Source organism: Balaenoptera musculus, chromosome 8 (genome assembly GCF_009873245.2).
Source record: "Balaenoptera musculus isolate JJ_BM4_2016_0621 chromosome 8, mBalMus1.pri.v3, whole genome shotgun sequence".
NCBI classification, from domain to species: domain Eukaryota; kingdom Metazoa; phylum Chordata; class Mammalia; order Artiodactyla; family Balaenopteridae; genus Balaenoptera; species Balaenoptera musculus.
In genome coordinates, this window is record NC_045792.1 from 93,288,597 (window position 1) to 93,309,135 (window position 20,539).

General features: G+C 40.6%; 1 protein-coding gene across 3 annotated transcripts in view; it reads left to right on the forward strand.

Moving 5' to 3' along the window:
* The first annotated feature begins 1,856 nt into the window (after positions 1–1,856).
* The window catches only part of ALKBH3 (alkB homolog 3, alpha-ketoglutarate dependent dioxygenase), a 36,234-nt gene continuing 17,551 nt past the window's right edge, over positions 1,857–20,539 (forward strand). Inside the window, exons 1-8 of one of the 3 annotated variants that reach the window (XM_036862128.1) lie at positions 1,857–2,013; positions 3,670–3,818; positions 3,978–4,081; positions 4,896–4,930; positions 7,942–7,989; positions 10,247–10,350; positions 11,974–12,062; positions 18,717–18,926. In XM_036862128.1, the coding sequence (XP_036718023.1) occupies positions 3,740–3,818; positions 3,978–4,081; positions 4,896–4,930; positions 7,942–7,989; positions 10,247–10,350; positions 11,974–12,062; positions 18,717–18,926 (669 nt within the window). In that variant the 5' untranslated portion in view covers positions 1,857–2,013; positions 3,670–3,739. Of the gene's footprint in view, positions 2,221–2,277; positions 2,389–3,669; positions 3,819–3,977; positions 4,082–4,895; positions 4,931–7,941; positions 7,990–10,246; positions 10,351–11,973; positions 12,063–18,716; positions 18,927–20,539 lie in introns of those variants that run through there. The other 2 variants (XM_036862129.1, XM_036862130.1) reach the window with 2 other exon arrangements.

Sequence of the window (20,539 nt, forward strand, 5' to 3'; positions counted from 1 at the left end):
AATTCAACTAATTCAGCGCACAGAGAGGTGCCAATCACAGCAGGCCACCATGCACTGCAGAGCCAGCTGAGAGAAGCACTCTGGAGTGAGGGGAAAGAGCTCCTTCTCCCTCTAATGTCCCTCCAGCATCCTCTACTGATGAAGCTTAACACCGAGCCAAATGGCAAGAGAGAAATGTTCCAGTATTGCAAGCAGAGCAGAGAAGTATGGGGCTGGGGCTGAGAATCAATAGGCTGGTGACTGGTAACGCACCCCACCTTCATTGTCTCTCCCATGGTCTCTGCTACCGCCCCCTAACAAAACCACAAATACTGCAAATAGAAATGAGGAAACCCAGGATGCCAGCACCCATCAAGAACATCTTTCGAAAACTATATACTCACATGTATCTAGGGTGACCAACCATCTCAGTTTGCCCAGGGCCATTCCAGCTTTAGCACTTAGAGTCCTGCATCCTGGGAAACCCCTCAGTCCCAGAAAAACCGGAATAATTTGTCACCCTACATGCCTCCCAAAGGTTTTCAAACATTCTGTGCATCAGAATCACCTTGGGCACTTGGTAAAAATACAGGTGACTCTGTTAAAACTGTTAAAGGTGATGCAGTTATTTTGGGTGCAAGCAGACCATGGATTGATTTTTAAGAAATGTTCTACTTGGAGGACAATCCAGAACTTCTTTGTTCCCGTTCCCAAACCATAATCATTGAAAAGAAAGAAATGACATCCTTTGGAAGATACAGACAAGGTTCCTGAACCAGAAGCAGACACTGACAAATTATTAGTTGATGGGGTGTGTGGAGGGTAGAGATAAAAATTATAGTCTGGTCTTACCACTTTCTCTCCTTTCAGTTCAGGGATAAATCATTTTCCCTTCAGTGTCACGAAGTATAACAAAGAATAATGGACGCTGTGAATTTAGAGTTGATAGTAGTAACAACATAGGGTCGTTGATGGGGTATACTGAGCTTCCTGCAGGTAAGCACTATATAATAGAAGGTTTATTTTAAAGACTTTCACAGAATAACTTGCACAGACATAGCTAATTTAGTGCTACTTTTGCTATTTTCACACTATAAGGTACATGATTTACCATGGCCACTTTAAAGATGTTTCTCAAAAACTCAGATGGGTTGAAGAGAAGACACTCTTAACATTTACTGAGTTTCTATTGCGTTCCAGGCATTGTGCTAAATTCTTTAAATATATTATTTCATTTAATCCTCCCAACAGAAGCTGTGCCCATTTTATAAAGAAGCAGGGTACTCGACCTAGATTATACACCTAGTAAACGATGGTGTATAGACGGAAACCCGGAAACCCAGGTCTCTTCTCTCACGCAAAATTTGTTAGCACTGTAGAGCCATAACGAATAAGGCGTGGGCCCTCGCCCTGGTTTAAGTGCTATGATCGAGGTATGCACAGGCTGCAGTGGCAACACAATGGAGATTCATCTTAGACTCTCAATGGCTTTCAGGATAAAAGTCAAATCCTTTTGCTCAGTACATCAGGACCAGGTTCCCCAACGCCTTCGCCCTTCTGCCAGGCCCGCTGGGTCTCAGTCGCTCTTTCCGCACAGACCAAAGAAGCGGGCTCCTGGACGTCTCTAGTTAGGGGTGTGCGGGGAATGTCCAGAGGGACTTCGGCCTAGTTAATACGTCTTCATTCCCACCTTCGCCATATCCCGGCCCCTCACGGGGCTCCACCGCACCCTCAATCTCTGTGCTCGCCTCGAACACCGGCCCTACCATCTGCACCTTCAGCGAGTCGGCCCTCCAGGCGCGGGGAACGCTGAGCCGCCCGGATTGCGGGAGGTGGCGCCGGAAGCGACGGCCGCGGCAGCGGCACGTGACGTCAGAGGAAGTGCCAGACGCCGCGGCCTGTGGTTGGGAGTTGCTGGAGTCGGTGCCCGGCGCTCAAGGTTCCCCGGACCGCGGGCGGCGGAGCAGGCCGGGGGCAGCGGGGTTGGCTTTAGGACGAGCGGCTTTGAACCTCTGCGCCCGTCTCCGCCGGCAGGTGCGGCCTCCAGGCCTGTCGCTGGGTGCCCGGGGCTGCGAGTGCGGGGACCGCCCTGAGGTCCCTTCCCGAGCGACCCCCGGGACCTCGTCCAGGGCCTCCCAGGAAAGAAGGGTCTAAAATAGAGAAAGTTGCTAACCCTTATTGAGAGGACTAGGCTCTCTTACCTTCGAGGGTCGCTTAACCCGCACTTGGACCGTGAGAGAGGTATTGGTTCTTCTGTTTACAGAGGAAGAAACAGGCTCAGAAATGTGAAGTCGTTTGCGTCAGGCCATGCAGCTGGGAGGTGTCAGATCTGGGTTCAAAGCGAGTCCTTTGGCTGGCGCCAGAACCCTTGTTGTTTGCACTGCAGCAGGGTCCTCACACTTGATTCGGGTAAAGAATCTCAGCATGGAAGGTGGGGTTAGTTAACAGCGTCTGGGACTGCAAATTCAGTAGGTCTGGGATGGGGTTCTGGAATCTGTATTTTCAACAGCCGTACCGTGCATATAATAATAACACATCGCTCCCCTGTGAACACAGCAAGAACGATAGCTAATGGTTGTGTTAAGGTTTTAAGGCCTCACTTGAGAGAAAGTGTCACATGAGGGCTTACTCTGCAAATCACGTGAGACTGCAGAGTTGGCATTTGGTTCTGCCATTAACTCTTTGGGCAGATGGCAGCCTCTGGCCTCTCCCCACCTATTAAATAAGAAGACTTACAGACTTATCACTTGGAGGAATTTTTTAAACATACAGATTCCCGGGACCAGCTTTATTCTACTGAATCAGAAGGTCTGGAGGTGGGGCTGGGAATCTGTAGGCTAAATAAGCTATAAAGTGAGCCTGTTACCTTTGAGAACTTGAGATGGAAATGGATTATAGGGTTGGAACACTCCCCCCCCCTTCCCGTTTTTGTTTTTTTGTAGCTGTGCATGCTCCTGTATTTGCTGTGGGCTAGACTTTTATTGGCAAAAATGTCAAATTAGTATTACTGGCCATTACGAGGTGGATTTTTTACTTCGCTGAAGACTGGAACGTAATAAAATTTGAATGTTAGTCTACCTGCTGTTGATTTCCTGAGTGACACTGGGTGAGCCACTTAACTTTGTGGGCCTTACATACCTGTTTATCATCATCTCCTACAATGCTTGTTATAAAGACCAACACCTGTGTCCATCCTACATCACATCCTGAGACAGGCCATAGGTGTTTTTAACAAGCTTCCGTGGAAGTTTGGTGCAGCCTGTGATAATGGAATATGGCAATGCCCTGGGAAACTGAGTCTTAGCCTATTTCTGAATGTTCATAGGTGGAGTATTACAGTTTCTCTGTGTTCTGCTCTTGGGGGACTAATAAGAGTAATGTGGTTTTTGATAGGTCCTGGTTTTAGAATTTCTTAACATCTACTTTCTTGCGAATGAAGTGAAAGTACTGTGATAAGATAAACATTAAAAGATAAACATTGCAAAAGATAAACATTAAAAGCAGCATCCCCAAGTGACTTAGTAGGCTCCTTGACTGAGATGTTGTGATGTCAGAAGTTGATTTCATGTAGAAGCTCTGATTGCTATTGAACCATCTCGTCTGCCTGAAAGGATTATAATTACCCCTTGATAGTCCAAGCTCTCACAACCTCAACTAAAACATCTTTTTTTTTTTTTTTTCTTTAAACAGATACCATTGTGTAGTTTGAATCAGGAATGAAATCTTCTGAAAGCTGAGAGCAGAAGCCTTCTTGGTCAACATGGAGGACAAAAGACGGCGAGCCCGAGTGCAGGGAGCCTGGGCTGGCCCTGCTAAGAGCCAGGCCATTGCTCAGCCAGGCAAGAACCTGTGGGGATCTCGTGTGTGTGTGTGTGTGTGTGTGTGTGTGTGTGTGTCTGGACAAGTATCATCCTATTTTATATATATCCCTTTGGTTTATAGTGAACTCCCATTTCAATTGATGTTAAGGTTTGAGTCTCTTCTCTCTCTTGCTTCAGCTCCCACTGCTGAGAACCATCTCCAACAGAGACCTGGTCAAACCTGGATGAACAAGGAGCATCGTCTGTCTGACAGACAGTTTGTGTTCAGAGAACCCCAGGAGGTAAATTCTTGTTTCTTCTTCAACAGTAACAAAGATTTATTTATAAAAGCAACAGTCACATAGTAGACACTCAAATAAATAGTGACAGAATAAACTCACGAATAAAAAGAGAGTTGAAAGTATTATAATAATAATGAACTATGGGGTATCAGTTTCTTAGTATGTCTGAGGATTCTTTGTAGTCTTCCCCCAATTTGTAGGCATATATAGTTCCCATTTTTTTTGGCAAGGAGGTGTACCATGACTAGAGGTTAGAGGTTATACCACGACTAGAGCTTGCATTAGTTATCTAAGTTCTAACGGTCCTAAAAATTGCTAGTATAGCACGTACCTCTGGAATTGGATTGAAATTTCAGCTACTACAATGCCTGATCTTTTTAGCTTTTTCTCCCACTGGGAAGAATGTAAGAAAGGGTGAAGAGTCATTTTTTAATAACATGGGAAAAAAGAGCTAAAAATCAGGCATCTTGCTAAAGTAATGATTCTATAAGTAATATTAAAACCCCTTATTTCCTAGTATATCTTCTATTTTTAAAAATCCCGTGGAAAGATGGCTTTTCCAGAGCTGCTGACTGCTAGGAAAATGTATTAATTCTAATTTTGTCATCTTTTACTGCCCACTAGTAACTGTGAAGTAGTTCTAAGAAGAATAGAAACAAGAGTTTCTGGTGGGATAGTGAGAGCTTAGAATAAAAAAGGGAGAGTTTTAAACCTGATTTATTTTGACTAGAAATGAGAGGATACAGTAATCCTGCAAGTAAGCCTCCCTGAGGTAGGAATCATTCAGAAATCAGACCTGGCTGTTTCCTTACAGGTGGTACGCAGAGCCCCAGAGCCACGAGTGATCGAGTAAGTAAATTGCTGCCCTCCTGTAACTATTGCCTACAGTGAAAGGGAGAGTCCAGGATCTTTCCCTCACCCTAGTTTTTCCATCTGGAAAAGATAATGGCCAATGTGTCTAAATTTTAGGCTGGGATATTCCTGTCTCAGATGTCTTTAAACTTGGTCTTTTGAGAAGCCTTTCTGAATTTGCTGATGGTGTGGGAAATGCAACCAGATATCTGTACATTAAACTCTGGCTCTGGTGTAGATTTCCAGACCCTATTTCACTAATATGTCTGCAGATAGTAGTTAAAACATCTCCTAGATAAAGACAGAGAGGGACTTTTTCCTGAGTCATTGAAACATGGCTCTTTGAAAAACCTGTAAGTATAATTTTACTAGCAATGCTTATGAAAACTGCTAGAAATCTAGATGCTCTTACAGTTCATTTCTTAAAACCACATAACTCTTCCAGAGCAATTAAATGATAGTAAACATTTCTCTTATAGTGATCTGTGTCTAAAATATTCTTTTCCAAAATGATGAAAGATGCTTTGATTCCTCTTTTCCTGCTTCTCAGTTTCCACCTGATGCAGATAAATTATCAGTAGAAAGCATCCTTTTATTTTAGCAAATTAGAATTATGTGTATGCTGTTGCTCATGAACAACTGTTAAGCTGTTTGGCTGTTTGCAGATTGACTTGTATATCTTAGAAAAATTTGAAACGAACACAGATGTCATCATACTTTAAAGAGGGTACGTAGTTGTGGCCTTGCCATTAGTTAGCTATGGTAACTTACCTAGTCCTTAGGTAAGTTATTGCTATCTCTCTGGACTTTTGTTTCCTTGTCTGTAATATTAAGGGTTTGGACTGTATAATCACTTAAGACCCAGGCTGGTAGCTCTAACAGTCTTTGTTTTGCAAACACAAATGTGATACTGCCTCCATTGGTGGTAAAGAGAAGAAACAAAACCATGAAACCTGTTACAGATAGGACATTCAGGTTGAAAAAATGGACAATTGTGAATTTCCAAGTCAGAGAAAAAAATGACAGTACTCATCCTCCTTGAACATAGGGTTTGTTAATTCTGTTTATCTGAAGTTAGCTATGCTAGATTTTTTTTTTGGCCTCATTGGGTCTTCGATGCTGTGCACGGGCTTTCTCTAGTTGTGGCGAGTGGGGACTATTTTTCATTGCGGTGCATGGGCTTCTCTTTGCGGTGGCTTCTCTTGTTGCGGAGCACGGGCTCTAGGCGCTTGGGCTTCAGTAGTTGTGGCTCGCGGGCCCTAGAGGGCAGTCTCAGTAGTTGTGGCGCACGGGCTTAGTTGCTCCGCGGCATGTGGGATCTCCCCGGAACAGGGATTGATCCCGTGTCCCCTGCATTGGCAGGGGGATTCTTGACCACCGTGCCAGGAAGTGGAAGGGAATCTAGGGAAGTCCCTAGATTTTTTATTTTAATTAATTAATTAATTTATTTATTTTTGGCTGTGTTGGGTCTTCGTTTATGTGCGAGGGCTTTCTCTAGTTGCAGCAAGCGGGGGCCAGTCTTTATCGCGGTGCGCAGGCCTCTCACTATCGCGGCCTCTCTTGTTGCGGAGCACAGGCTCCAGACGTGCAGGCTCAGTAGTTGTGGCTCACGGGCCTAGTTGCTCCGCGGCATGTGAGATCTTCCCAGACCAGGGCTCGAACCTGTGTCCCCTGCATTGGCAGGCAGATTCTCAACCACTGCGCCACCAGGGAAGCCCGATTTTTTTTTTTAATAGCCAGAAATGTCCCTCACATTTGAAGTGAGCGTTTCTAAATGTGGCCCCAAATATATCACACTGAAATATTATATTCACACTCTAGCAAACTTTATAGGCAACTCATTTTGAAATGTGCTAAATGTTTATGATAATAACTCTGCCTACATTTTGGCTCAGAGCGGCTCACACATCTACCTAAGAGCCCAGCTCAAAGATCATGAACTGCTAACTCATGTGGAAAAGGGTGATGGAAATACTGTCCCTTTATATTATTCTCTGTAACTTATCTCTGTGAGAAGAATCTGACACAGTTATCTTGACAGAGGCACCTCTCCAGTCTGGGTCACTTTTCTCACCATGGTGGGTTATAGACCTCACTACCCTGCCCATCTGTAACAGTTTTGTACTGTCGCACATTTGATTAAGTTCAGTAAGCTTTTTACTGCTCATCTATTATGTGCCAGGCACTAGGAAACAGAAAAATAACCCATTCCAGCCCTTCAGGAGCCCATAGTCTAGTAAATGAAATAGACATGTAGTCAGATAAGTTGTAATCCTGAATATCTTGGAAGCGTAGACTTGTAGGTAACGAGGTGTGGTAACAGAGGATGAGATAGCTAACATTATTGGCCTGGATTACAGGTCAGGAAAGGTTTAGAGAAGGTGATGCTGAGCTGAGATTTTGAAGGATGAATTAGAATTTTCCACTGGACCAAAGCTGGGGGTGGTTTGGATTGGGAGTGCTAGATGGTGGGGAGGCATGCTGGCATGTAGAAAAGCATGGGGTTTGACACGTGGTGGTGTATTCAGAAGATTCCAAGCAGTAATTACCATGGAAGCTGATGCGTCTGTGGGAACTGTCGGGAGGTGGAGCTGGATCATGGGGACCTTGTACTTGCTTCTGTTCAGTGTATCTCTATTCCAAAGTCTCCAAGGGGATACTCTATTTGCCGCCCCTTTGTGTGATAGATTCCTGCACCACATCAGCCTGAATTATGGGTGAAATATAAAGGGATAGCACTAGAATTTATTTTGTCCTGGTTTTTGCCTCCATGGCCTGATTTTGTCAAGATTCCAATCCCAGTGCCATTAATGATTACCACCCTGTTGCCCCTTACCTCAGTGGTAGAAGAAGGTGGGGCTGTACTTCCCTCATAGTGCGCCTTCATCGTGAAGTGATTTTGGTGAGCTAGGACTTTGTGAACTCTGAAGGACAACCCATCCTTCCGCTACGTGCCGTATATTGCTTTACTTGATACTAACAAGTCTTTGTTTTCTTTGTTTCTTTAGTAAAGAGGGTGTGTATGAAATCAGCCTGTCACCCACAGGCATATCTAGGTAAGTGAATCCTCACTAGAAAGGGACTATAATTATCACTGAGTTATAGTCTCTTAAAATATTCTACTCCCTTGATTGAAGTAATTAATGTGGTAATATCTCCTTTTATACTAGCTTCAAAACATTTTCATAGCCTCTCAGGTATAGTAGCTTACTTCTCCAGTTTTTCAGATGAGGAAATGAGGTCCAGGGAGATTGAGTACTTTTTCCTAGGCTACATAGTAATTTAATATTAGAGTTGGGTCTGGCCTCAACTTATGTGCTGTTTGTGTTACATTATATTATTATTGTTAGATTACATTGTATGTATTGGGTTGGCAAAAAAATTGTTCGGTTAGTGAATACATTGTTCAATAAAGTTCTTGGTGAAAGTGGAAAATGTGTCTTTTATTTTTATTTAAAACTGAACGAACTTTTTGGCCAATCCAATATTATTACGTATTATGTTAATCATACCTTATTATATATAATATATATTAAGTTATGTCATATTGCTATATAAAGGTAGATTTCAATAAAATTAAAGCATATATGATTTAGGGTATATTAGGCATTAGTCATTGTTTCAAAACACTTTGAAAGCATCACCTTAATGCATGTCACTATAAAATAATGAGACATTTAAATAAATCAGAACTTATCTATCTAAATGAATTGCTTAGAAAGAGTTGCTGTTGGACTTGGAAGCCTCTATAATTAGTCCACTGGCACTGCTATCGTTATAGCCTTTTTCAGAACTTCCCTTTTAAAGCAAGTTTAATAGTCACACAAGAACACCAGTTGCATTATTTTGGTCACATCTCATTGTTAACCTGGTATGGCTTCAGGTGAGCTTTGGCTCTTTCAAAAAATCATTTCACAATATGTGTAAGCCAAATCATTAGGCTGTACACTGTAAACTTATACAGTGCTGTATGTCAATTATATCTCAGTAAAATTGGAAAAAAGTAATAATTCAGATCCAAACATTTTAAATTGGACAACAGGTTAAAATTAATTAATAAATTACTTGTTAAACTGTTAAAAAAAATTAAATGTACCTTTAAAGAGTGAAAGTTTACTACCAACAAGGCTGTTGAAGAGAGTGTCCCATGGGCTTTCAGAACATTTCTTAAGAAAGGTATCCAAAAAAGCCAAATGCATTGTTAAAATGAAATAGTATATTAGGGACATAGAAATCAAAACCACAATGAAATACCACTTTATATTCACTAGAATTTCCATAATCAAAAAGACAATAATAAGTGTTACTATAAATGAGGATGTGGAAAAATTAGAGCCTTCCTGTATTGCTGGTGGGAATGTAAAATAGTACAACCCTTTTAGAAAAAAGTTTGATGGTTTCTTAAAAAGTTAAGCATACATTTACCATATGACCCAGCAACTTCACTCCTAGGTGTCCTACCCAAGAGAAATGAAAACATACATCCACACAAAGACTTGCATGTGAATGTCCATAGCAGGATTCATAATAGGCAAAAGTAGAAACAGCTCAAATGTCCATCAGTTGGTGAATGGATAAATAAAATGCAGTATGTCTGTATAATGAAATATTTTATTCTACCATAAAAAGAAATGTTCTGATAATGTGCTACAACATGGATAAACCTTGAAGACATTATTCTTTGTTGAATTTTACAGTATGTAAATTAAACCTCAATAAAGCTGTTTAAAGGAGAAAAAAAAAAAGATATCCAAAACAATTTTGAGCTGGCTTGGCACTGTTGAAATAAGTGTATATTCAATAGAGAAAGAACCCTTCTTTGGATATGTTTATTTTGATAGTTATAAATGATTGCTTTCCCTACAATTAACATAGTCTTAGAAGACTACCAATTGTTAAAGTAACACAGGGCCAAGCATTTTATTAGTTATTCTACTTTTCACAGTGATGCTATAAGGTGGAGATCATCTTTGTGTTACAGATGAGAAAAACCAAGGTTCAGAGAGGTTAAGTAACTTGTCCAAGGTTTCACAGCTAAGCAGTGCTTGGGTAATATTTGAACCATATCTATGAAAGCTGTCATGTACCTCTTTATCTTTCATTACCTCTTTTATTTGTCTTAACTTGAAAGAGGTTTATTTTACATCTGGAGCATCATGATCTGGGTGATATTAAGCTCTGGAGGTGTGGTAAGATGATTTCATCTCCCTACGAAAGGAAGCATCATCCAGATTAATTTATTCTGCTAATGATTAGAGTCTAACTCATCTTTTTCTGTGTTCTTTAGTTAATAACTGTTCTTTCTGCATCAAGGGTGTGTTTGTATCCTGGCTTTGTTGACTTAAAAGAAGCCGACTCAGTATTTGAACAGCTTTGTCAGGATGTTCCCTGGAAACAGAGGACTGGCATCAGAGAGGGTAAGTAGATCTCTGAGATCACAGTTGTTGATGTTTGGTCTTCCTCTCCGGAATGTTTTCCAATACCGTTGCTTCTTTGCACCGTTGCTTCTTTGTACCACAGCCAGATTTAAACAGAGATTCAAAGCCTGACTGGAACCCTAAGGATGAGTGGGAATTAGCCTGTCAAAGGGGACGGGGAAGAGTGTTCCTGGCAGAAGAAACAGCAAGTGGTTCTCAGAACATGGCAGGAGATGGGAGTTCAAGGAAGCAAAGGAAGTTTGGTTTGACTGAACTGTGGTTGATATGCTTATCTCCTTTTGTGTTTGTTCACTATTTATTACTGCAAATGGTGCCAGCTTTCCTCTTTCTTCATAGAAACTTCCAGAGCTTTTTTTTCCTGATTCTATTTGACATATATTCTTTTGTGATCCTTTTTATCAACTTTTTATTCTCATTTTAGTTTCACTAGAAGAGTCCAGTCTCCTTTAGCTTCAGCATCTGTCGTATTCTACTGAGCTTGTCGAGATTACCTGACTTGGAACACGGGCTCCTCTGTGGTCATCCACAAGCAACAGTACCTGCTATACCAGAGGCGGTCACTGGGGAGCGCCTGTGCTCTAGCATAGAATTTCCTTTCTGGCCCATTGAGTGAATTTAAATTTTCTGTGGAGAAAGAGGCAACGTATACTGGCATCATTTTTGTAACTCAGGTGTCAGAATGAGAGTCAGCTCTTTCAGGGCAGCCTTCTAATTCCCAGCAGTTTCTACAGCAGGGCTTTTGGTGACGGACTTGGCTTTGATTGCTGGCTCTGTCTTTCAAAATAATGGTTAATTTTAAACAAATTACAGTTAAATAATTTTCTGATTCTTGATTTTCTGATCTGTAAAATAGAGTGAATAATAATATTGGTACCTATCTTACATGGTTGTTGTGATAATTAAATGAGATAGTGCATGATAAGTACTTAACAGAATGCCTGCTACATAGTAAGCCTTCAGTGAATGTTAGCTGCTTTTATTATTATTGTTTTTATTGTTGTAGTGGTTGAAATCAATTGTAGGAAAAATAGCAGATCTATGGGTAACTCCCTCTCTAAATAAATTGGACATCAAAAACTTCTGACTAAAATTAGCTACATGCTATGATTGGTCAGAGCACTTTTTTCTTCATTTGGAATCAAAAGGGCTTACACAAGGGTGGCACAGGGGTGAACAGTTTGTCTTGTTTCTTGTATGGACGTTGGTGCCACAAGTTCCTACCTACAAGGGTTCAGACTCCATATCCTGCATTTTAGACCCTCCCTAATCTGAATCCTTCTGTTCTGCGCTGTGTCCCGGGACTTCACTCTTGTTTATGTCATCACTGACACAAATAAGTCACACACATTCTCACCTCAGAGCTTCACCCATACTGTTTCTGCCAGTGTACCTTCTCTTGTCGTCCTCCTTTTAGCTGTCACCATTCTACTCCTGAAATCCCATGCCCTCTGTGAAGGTGGAGCCTTGGGTCAGGGCCCATCCTTACTCTTCCTTTGTATTTCTCATAGCTTCTTATACATTGCAAGGCATGGTGTTGGCACTCAATGGGTACACCTTAAATAGCATCAAACCATTTCAAAGGGCCTGTATTTTCTTTCTTAGATGTAACTTACCAGCAACCAAGACTTACAGCATGGTATGGAGAACTTCCTTACACTTATTCAAGACTCACTTTGGAACCAAATCCTCACGTATGTTGGAATGTTGTTGTTGGTTTGGTTTTATAGATTGTGTACTATAAATGTAGAGTACTATAAAATAACAGTAAGTTACCTTGCAGAGCTGCATGGTGGTTCCTAGTTCAAAAAATCCTCTGGGTTCAAACACTGAGTTTTTGCGCTTATCACCCTTGATGTGCTTTTGATCCATAGATAAAGAAAGAGGATGAGAAAAAAACTGGAACTAGAGTGAACTAGAACCAGACTCAGGGATTTCAGAGAAATGAATCATTTCTTTTCCTAATCTCCCCTTCCCCAGGCTTTTCTGGCCGTAGCCCTCTGTGTGCCTCCTGATACGTATTTGCTGTGGGGCATAACCCTTGTGACTGACCAGTGAGGTCAGAATGTTTCTTCCCACTTCTCAGGCTCTTTTGCCGTTTGTGAAAAAATCCGTGCTTTTCTTGTTGACTTTGTGTGCATTCTGTGGTTGCAGTTCTCATACTTCTGACTTACCATTGCTTTGGCTTGTCTCTGCTGCTTCTTTTGTTTTTAAAAATTTCCATGACAGACAGAGAGATTCTAGTATATAAATTAAGCTTGTCCAGATGATGGAATTAAGATCCAAGAAAGAGCTCTCTGTTTAGTCCCTGGAATCTTGCCTTTGGCAAATAATATTATGTTTTTATTGAAAGAGACTTTGAAGGAAATGGAGTTTTGCTTATGGCATTGGAATAAAGAGAAATATGACACATTTAGAGCTTCTAGTAATTTGTTATCATAAACTACCATTTTACTAAAATGTTCAGGGATAAAATATTGACTGAAGGGAACATGGCTTTTTCACATAAAGAGATAGCTGTATGCTCTGGTTTCTACAGCTGCATTTAGAATGTGATCCAGGGAAACGTTGAGACCCTCTATATCTGAAGTTGACTTGGAAACATGAAGAGAATTGAATTAGGCCAATCCAGCATAGACTGCTGGCCATGTTTCTGTCAGAATTAGTTTATCTTCTTGTCAACAGTCATAGCAGAGAAGCTGAGGATTAAACAGCCTGTGGGGAAGAAGTTCTTATTCATTCTAGTTAATCTTTTAGAACAGGATTTCTCAACCTCGGTATTACTGACATTTCAAGCTGGATAATTCTTTGTTTTTAGGGTTATCCTGTGCATTGTAGGATGTTTAGCAATATCCATGACTTCTGCCCACGAGCTGCCAGAAGCACCCCTCACTCAGTCGTGACAACCAAAAATGGCTCTAGACATTGCCAGACATCTGCCAGGGGTCAAAATGGACCTTGGTTGAGAACCACTGCTTTAGAATAAACATAAGGCACAAAGATCTGCTGAGTTGAGTGACCACTTATGCTTGGGGACATTTTGACAACTCTTCAAAAGAATTTTTTAAATGACAATCCTTTTCTTATAATGTAAGTAATATGTGTCTGTTATTGAAAACCTAGAAGCTATAGATAAGTATGAAGAATATTAAAATTTTGGATAATAGTTCCACCTGATATTTTGGTTCCAGTCTTTTTTTTCTTTTTTTTAGGCAAATACATGTAGAGAATTTTTCTATAAAAATAAAATCAATTATTTGTATACTACACTTCATTTTACTATATCATTAACATATTTTAGTATCATTATTCTTTTACAACATTGTATTAATAGGACGTAGTATTCCATAATCTATGTGTAGCATAATTTATTCAAGCAAGCCTCTTTTGTTGGATATTAAGGTTGTCAAATTAGAGTTTTTTAATTTGAATTTGGCTGGCTCATAACTTTGCATTTATTGCTAATAAATTTAGTTTGTATACCATCTGGAACAAAGTCAAAAGTGATGCCTCAGATTTTTTTTCAGGGGGGATTCCCTAATGTGTTACTATATGTGTTGGGGGTACTAGTTTAAAGTTGTTATTACCTCAAGTTTAGTATCCCATAGCACAGGAAGAGATTCAACCATAGGTAATTAAACTCCTTTTTCAAACTAAATCTTGTATGAACCCAATGTATGAAAATAAAAGAGTATCTCGACTGACTGGCAGTCCTCCCAGCTTGACCTCTCCTTTCTCCTGCTGTGATCCCAGAGACATCTCTGTGGTACCTACGTCTCTACAAAACACTGTTCGAAATCTACTGAATAGGCCCTTTTACATTCGTGATTCATATTTTCTCATACTCATTTCCTCAGATGTCTTTTAAGGATAGAATGTATTCACTGAACAGTGAGATGACTCTGAATTTTAATATAGACGTTCACTTCTGAGGGATCTGTATATAGAGTATTGGTTGGAGAGTCTAAGTTAATCCTCTAGTTCATTATTTCCTTTTTTTCTCCTTTTCTCCTTCACCACCAAAAATAACCAAGAAAAAATATATATCCACTTAGAAACATAATGCAGACTTGGTGTGTTCACAGTGCTCAGTCCCTAAGCAAGTCAAGGAAGTGCTAATTAGTTTCTCAGTCACATTGCCGAAAAGCTCTCATCATCCTCCTTTACATTCTTGTGTTTCTTGTTAAGTGTATAATTCTAGCATCTGATCTTTATCCCCATGAAGATAAGCTTAAGTCATAAAATAAATAGGAAATACAGCTTGCTAACATTATTATGGAATTTTACTTTGAAACTTATTCTCTTGAACTAACCTATGTTAGTTTAATAACATTTGTTTTCTTGATCTGAGTTTTGTCTGTTATTATTGCTGTTTATTTTTTTAAATCCTCTTCTCAGAGGAGCTGAATAGACATTTTTCCAAAGAAGACATACAAATGGACAACATGAAAAGATGCTCAGCATCACTAATTATTAGGGAAATGCAAATCAAAACCATAGTGAGATATCACCTCATACCTGCTAGAATGGCTATTATCAAAAAGGCAAGAAATAACAAGTGCTGGTAAGGCTATGGAGAAAAGGGAACCCTCATACACTGTTGGTGGGAATTTAAGTTGGTGCAGCCACTATGGAAAACAGTGTGAAGATTCCTCAAAAAATTAACAGTAGAGCTCCCATATGATCCAGCTATCCTACTTCTGGTTATGTATACAAAGAATATGAAAACACTAATTTGAAAAGATATGTGCACCCCTGTGTTCATCACAGCATTATTCACAATAGCCAAGATATGGAAACAACCTAAGTGCCCATCAACAGATGAATGAATAAAGAAGATGTGGTATATATATACAATGGAATACTACTCAGCCATTTAAAAAAAGATGAACTCTTAGCATTTGTGAGACCATGGATGGACCTTGCTGGTATTATGTTAATTAAGTCAGGTGGAGAAGGACAAATACCGTATGATTTCATTCATATGTGGAATATAAAAAACTAATAAAATAAGTGAACAAACCAAACATGTAGATACAAAGAACAGAGTGGTGGTTACCAGAGGGGAAGGGGCAAAATGGAGGGCAAAATGGATGAAGGAGATCAACTGTATGGAGATGAATGGAAACTAAATTTTTGGTGGTGAGCACGCAGTATGGTATATAGAAATAGAAATATTGGAAGAACCCGGACGAACTTTTTGGCCAACCCATATAACGTTGTACACGTTAAACTTATATAATGTTATAAACCAGTGTTACTTCAATAAAATAAATAAATAAAATTCTCTGCTTAGAATGTAATGCTAATATCCATAACAAGGAATGCCAGCTTTTACCATGATTTCCATGTGACAGGGAAGCTGAGTGATTTCCACATATGCTCCCTGGAAGTTTTACCTGACAGTAGTCACGGGATATACCTTATAATGACATTATGCTTTCCTTTGCTGAACATCCATTTCTTTGCTTTCAAACATAGAACGTGGACTTTGAAGGGGTTCCTTATTTTTATTTTATTTATTTATTTTTAAAATTTACTTATTTATATTTTTGGCTGCGTTGGGTCTTCGTTGCTGTGTGCAGGCTTTCTGTAGTTGTGGCGAGCGGGGGCCGCTCTTCGTTGCGGTGTGCGGGCTTCTCATTGCAGTGGCTTCGCTTGTTGCAGAGCACGGGCTCTAGGCATGCGGGCTTCAGTAGTTGTGGCACACGGGCTCTAGAGCGCAGGCTCAGTAGTTGTGGCTCACAGGCTGTAGAACGCAGGCTCAGTACTTGTGGCACACGGGCTCTAGAGCTCAGGCTCAGTAGTTGTGGCTCATGGGCTCTAGAGCGCAGACTCAGTAGTTGTGGCACACGGGCTTAGTTGCTCCACGGCATGTGGGATCCTCCCGGACCAGGGATCGAACCCGTGTCCCCTGCATTGGCAGGCGGATTCTTAACCACTGTGCCACCAGGGAAGTCCTTGAAGGGCTTCTTTAAAGTGGCAGTTCTTAAAGTAGAGTCTGTAGATCCCTGGAGGAAGTCCACGAAATTCTTTCTGGGAATCCACAAGGTCAAAGTTATTTTTATGGTAATGCTAAGACTAGGTGACATTTTTCACTGTGTTGAATTTGCACTGGTGATACAAAAGTAATGGTGAATAAAATTGCCGGTGCCTTAGCATGAATCAAGACATTGCCAGCAAACTGTACTAGTAATCATTGTTTTCTTTACTACCTGTACTTCCAGTAAAAACAAAAACAAAAAAAAATGCTGATTTCACTTAAGGATGTCCCTTGATGAAGCACTAAGCACTATTAGTTTTATTAAGTCTTGATCTTTTTTAATTGTTTGATGAAATGGAAAGTATGCATAAGGCACTCCTGCTACAAACCAAGTATGATGGTTGTCGAGGAAAAACACTTGTGTGATTGTTTAAGCTGTAAGCTGAACGAGCTACTTTTATCATGGACCATTTTACTTGGAAGAGCAACTGGCACACAGACTAGTTATTCAGACTTGAGTATTCAGCAGACATTTTCTCAAAAATGAATGAAGTGTCACTTCCAGGAAAATAATGGACAAGATTTGTCACTAATGATAAAAGTTGAGATTTCAAGGAAATATTAGGAATTCTGGAAAAACTCATATCTACCACCTTGAGCCTGACCTCTTCCCTTTACTTAGCTTTTTCTGAAGAGATCAGTGGTTTTTTGATTTTTTGATATTGGAGATGATGTTTTGATATTGTATAACGAAATATGTCAGTATTAAAAGGGTATAACTGCATAACTCAGTGAGCCAATATTTTCCAAATGACCAATGCTTGATGTTACAGAATCATGCAAGATTAAAACATCCATTCAAAGTGCAAGCTAGACCAGTGGATTTAGATGTAACAGTATGAAAAGTTTGTTGATATAGTTTCAGATTCCCCATTGCATCTAACCTTTAAGAAATCAGTTCAGTTGAGTTTTGGTGTAATGTCAAAGAATATTTACAATTATTTGAAAAGACTATAAAAGATTCTTCCTTTTTCTAACTACATACCTGTGTGAAGGCAGTTTTCTTCGTATGCTTCAACAGAAATAACATATTGTAACAGATTAAATGCAGAAGCAGATATTAGAATCAACTCTTCTATTAAGTCAGACATTAAAGAGATTTGCAAAACAGTGCCACTCTTCTCACCAATTTTTTGTATTGGAAAATAGTTAATTTTCATAAAATAATACTTACGTTAACATGTAATGAGGTTGTTATTTTTTAAATGAATTAACCAAAAATTAAAAATTTTTTTAGTTTTAATTTTTAATATGGTAACTATTGTAGCTATAACCCATACGTACAGAAGTTCTTTGGGGCCCTCAATAATTTTTTTTTTTTGGCCGTGCCTCACGGCTTGCGGGATCTTAGTTTCCCGGCCAGGGATTGAACCTGGGCCCTCAGCAGTGAAAGCACGGAGTCCTAACCACTGGACCTCCAGGGAATTCCCACCTCAGTAATCTTTGCCAGCCGTGTGAGAACTCCTGTTCTCCAGGAAGCTCTGTAAAGCACTTGAGGTTTCCTGGAGGCAGGACGTAGAGTTCTAACAAGAACCGATATGAGCTGTGCTGATTGTAGCCCCCAACTACAACCTAAGCTTAGGGGTCATAGCTTCCTAAAGTATGTGTGGCAAGATGCTGAGCGCCGCATATAAACAGAGGTGAACTCGGTGCTCAGGAGGCAGGGCTGTGGCCTCTGTTTAAATCTTCTGTAGTTCACAGCCATGTTATGATTCCATTCTGTAGAATGTTTTTCCCCTCTAGGTTCTGTTTTTAGGAAGTTTGCCACTCTGGAAATATTAAATATTTTTTTTAAAGAGCAGTTCTGCCATTCATGATAAAATAGGAATGGAACAGAGGGCCACCCAGCAGGAGAGTTGTTTCACTCCTCAGACTTCAGTCTGCATCTGCTAACTCTTGGTGGCCCGTCAGCTGTGGTGACAAACCAGGCTTACTGCTCCACACGCTGCCTCAGTGACTTACTGAGGTGACTGCCCTGAGTGTATTGACAGTTGCTTCTCTGCGAGCGTCATATATTTAACGTGGAAAGGATGAGATGGGTGGATAGGCCTGGTCTTCATGGCATTCTGTACCAAATTTAGTACCTTAATAAAAGTGTAGAGGTCAGCTTGCTTCAAAATAGGACTAACAGGAGAGAATTAAACTACTCTTCTAGGCTTACGTTTATTACGTTTCTGGTGGTTTGCTTATTTCCTGCCCCTGTTTATAACATGACTGATTTTGCACTTCCTGTTTTTCCACGTGGCTGCCACCTTGTGTCTTACGTGAACTGTCTCTGCCCCTTTTCTTGGCCTGTTGAATGCAGTGGCATCCTGTGCTGCTCGTGCTGAAGAACCAAATTGAAGAGAACACTGGCCACACCTTCAACTCCTTGCTCTGCAATCTCTACCGAAATGAGAAGGACGGCGTGGACTGGCATAGTGATGACGAACCTTCGCTGGGGAGGTGCCCCGTCATTGCTTCACTCAGTTTTGGTGCCACACGCATGTTTGAGATGAGAAAGAAGCCCCCACCAGTGAGTAGTCTATTTATTCTATGTTCCTCCTGCCATCTAATACTCTGTGGAAAAAACTGAGCTCCTAAAAGGCTCCTATTTTCAGATTTAGGGGATTGGAGTATGTGTTTTGTTGATGAAACATTTTCAACTGATTACTTGCCCAATGGTTAACTTTTGACTTCCAAAGAAGCCATTCGTTCATTTACTTATGCAACAGAAATTGCCTGCCGCGTGCCAGGTGCTAGAGGCTTATTTGCATTGGTGGAAAGGACAGACATGGTCCCTGTCCACATGGAAACAGGGAGATACAGATACTACTAATTACTGGGGTAATTGCAATTATGATAAATGCTAGGAAGGAGGGCTTATAAAGGCAAGGTTCAAGTTAGTGGGGGCAAGGAGGCAAAGAAGGGAGTCTCAAGGAAGATACCCCTGAAATCTTAAGTAAGTGTTCCTCATGGCAGTGTTGCCTCTGTTTTGTGAGAGAGCATCACATGCATCCTCATTGCCTTCTTAGCCTGTTCCTGAGATCCAGATGGCTCTGAAACTCTTTCAGAGAGGAAATTCAAGCCAGGTTATCAGACAAGCAGTGGCTAAACTGTAGAATAACTTTAGTTGTCCAGCCCAGCTCTTACCTATATTACAAGACATTTGAGGGATATGAGGGCTATTAGTGTTTTTAAATCAAAAAGTGTAGAACTTTAGGACTAAGGTAGATAGAAGGATAGTAGAAACTCTAAGAGCAAATCTCTACCAAATTATCTTATTTCCAGGATTTATGTTTTTTTTCTAACCAAGGTTCCCAGTCATTTTGTTTATAACATTAAACCAGACCCAGTCAGTGTGGAAGGCCTACAAGGCTGTGTTTTGAGTATGACCTAATCTAGAGCACATAATTATCAGGCAGTCAGTGCTTGTGTCTGTTCTGCATCAGATATCCTTCTTTGGGCTGTTTTTCTGACATGTATTTGGGTTTCCAAGCATGGAATTTTGAAGCATATTGTGTTGTTTTGCATTTATGCCATTAAGCACCTTTCATTGGTATATTTTCTGTTGACTGGGTTTTCTTTGCTTTTGTTTGCACAGAAACTTTAGTCTGTGTTAGTGGGGGATTGTCAGTTGCCAGTGACTTACTGAGTGAACTTGCTCCCTGAGCACTTTGAATAGCCTTCAGGGTTTCATTGGCAATCAGCCTTCTCATGTACCAGGGAGTACCACCTGAGAAGCAAGGTATGGTTACGCTTTCATATGTAGGCTTCCACTCAGTTAAATCCCAAGTTCACACATGTGAAGAATTCATCCCGCCCTTAATAAGTCTCCTGTTGTATGAATAGTGGAGAAACACCACGTGTCTCATTTTAAACTTCAGACCCTCTTCTCAAGCCAGGCATATAGAACACAAACGTTTTGCCAGGCATGGTCCTGGGAGCTGGGGCTATAGCAATGGATAAGTAAGGTGAAGTCATCTTTCCCCTCCTGGAGCTCCTGATCTGGCCTGTGCTAGTGCTCTGCCTCCCTCCCAGAGTTATCCGTCCAGCTTTCTGATTGGAAAACAAGCTGTAGTGTGTCCAGTATAATCTTTGGTGTAATCCGAGTCTCCGAGTCTTTGCTCTTATTTTCTTTGTTGCCAA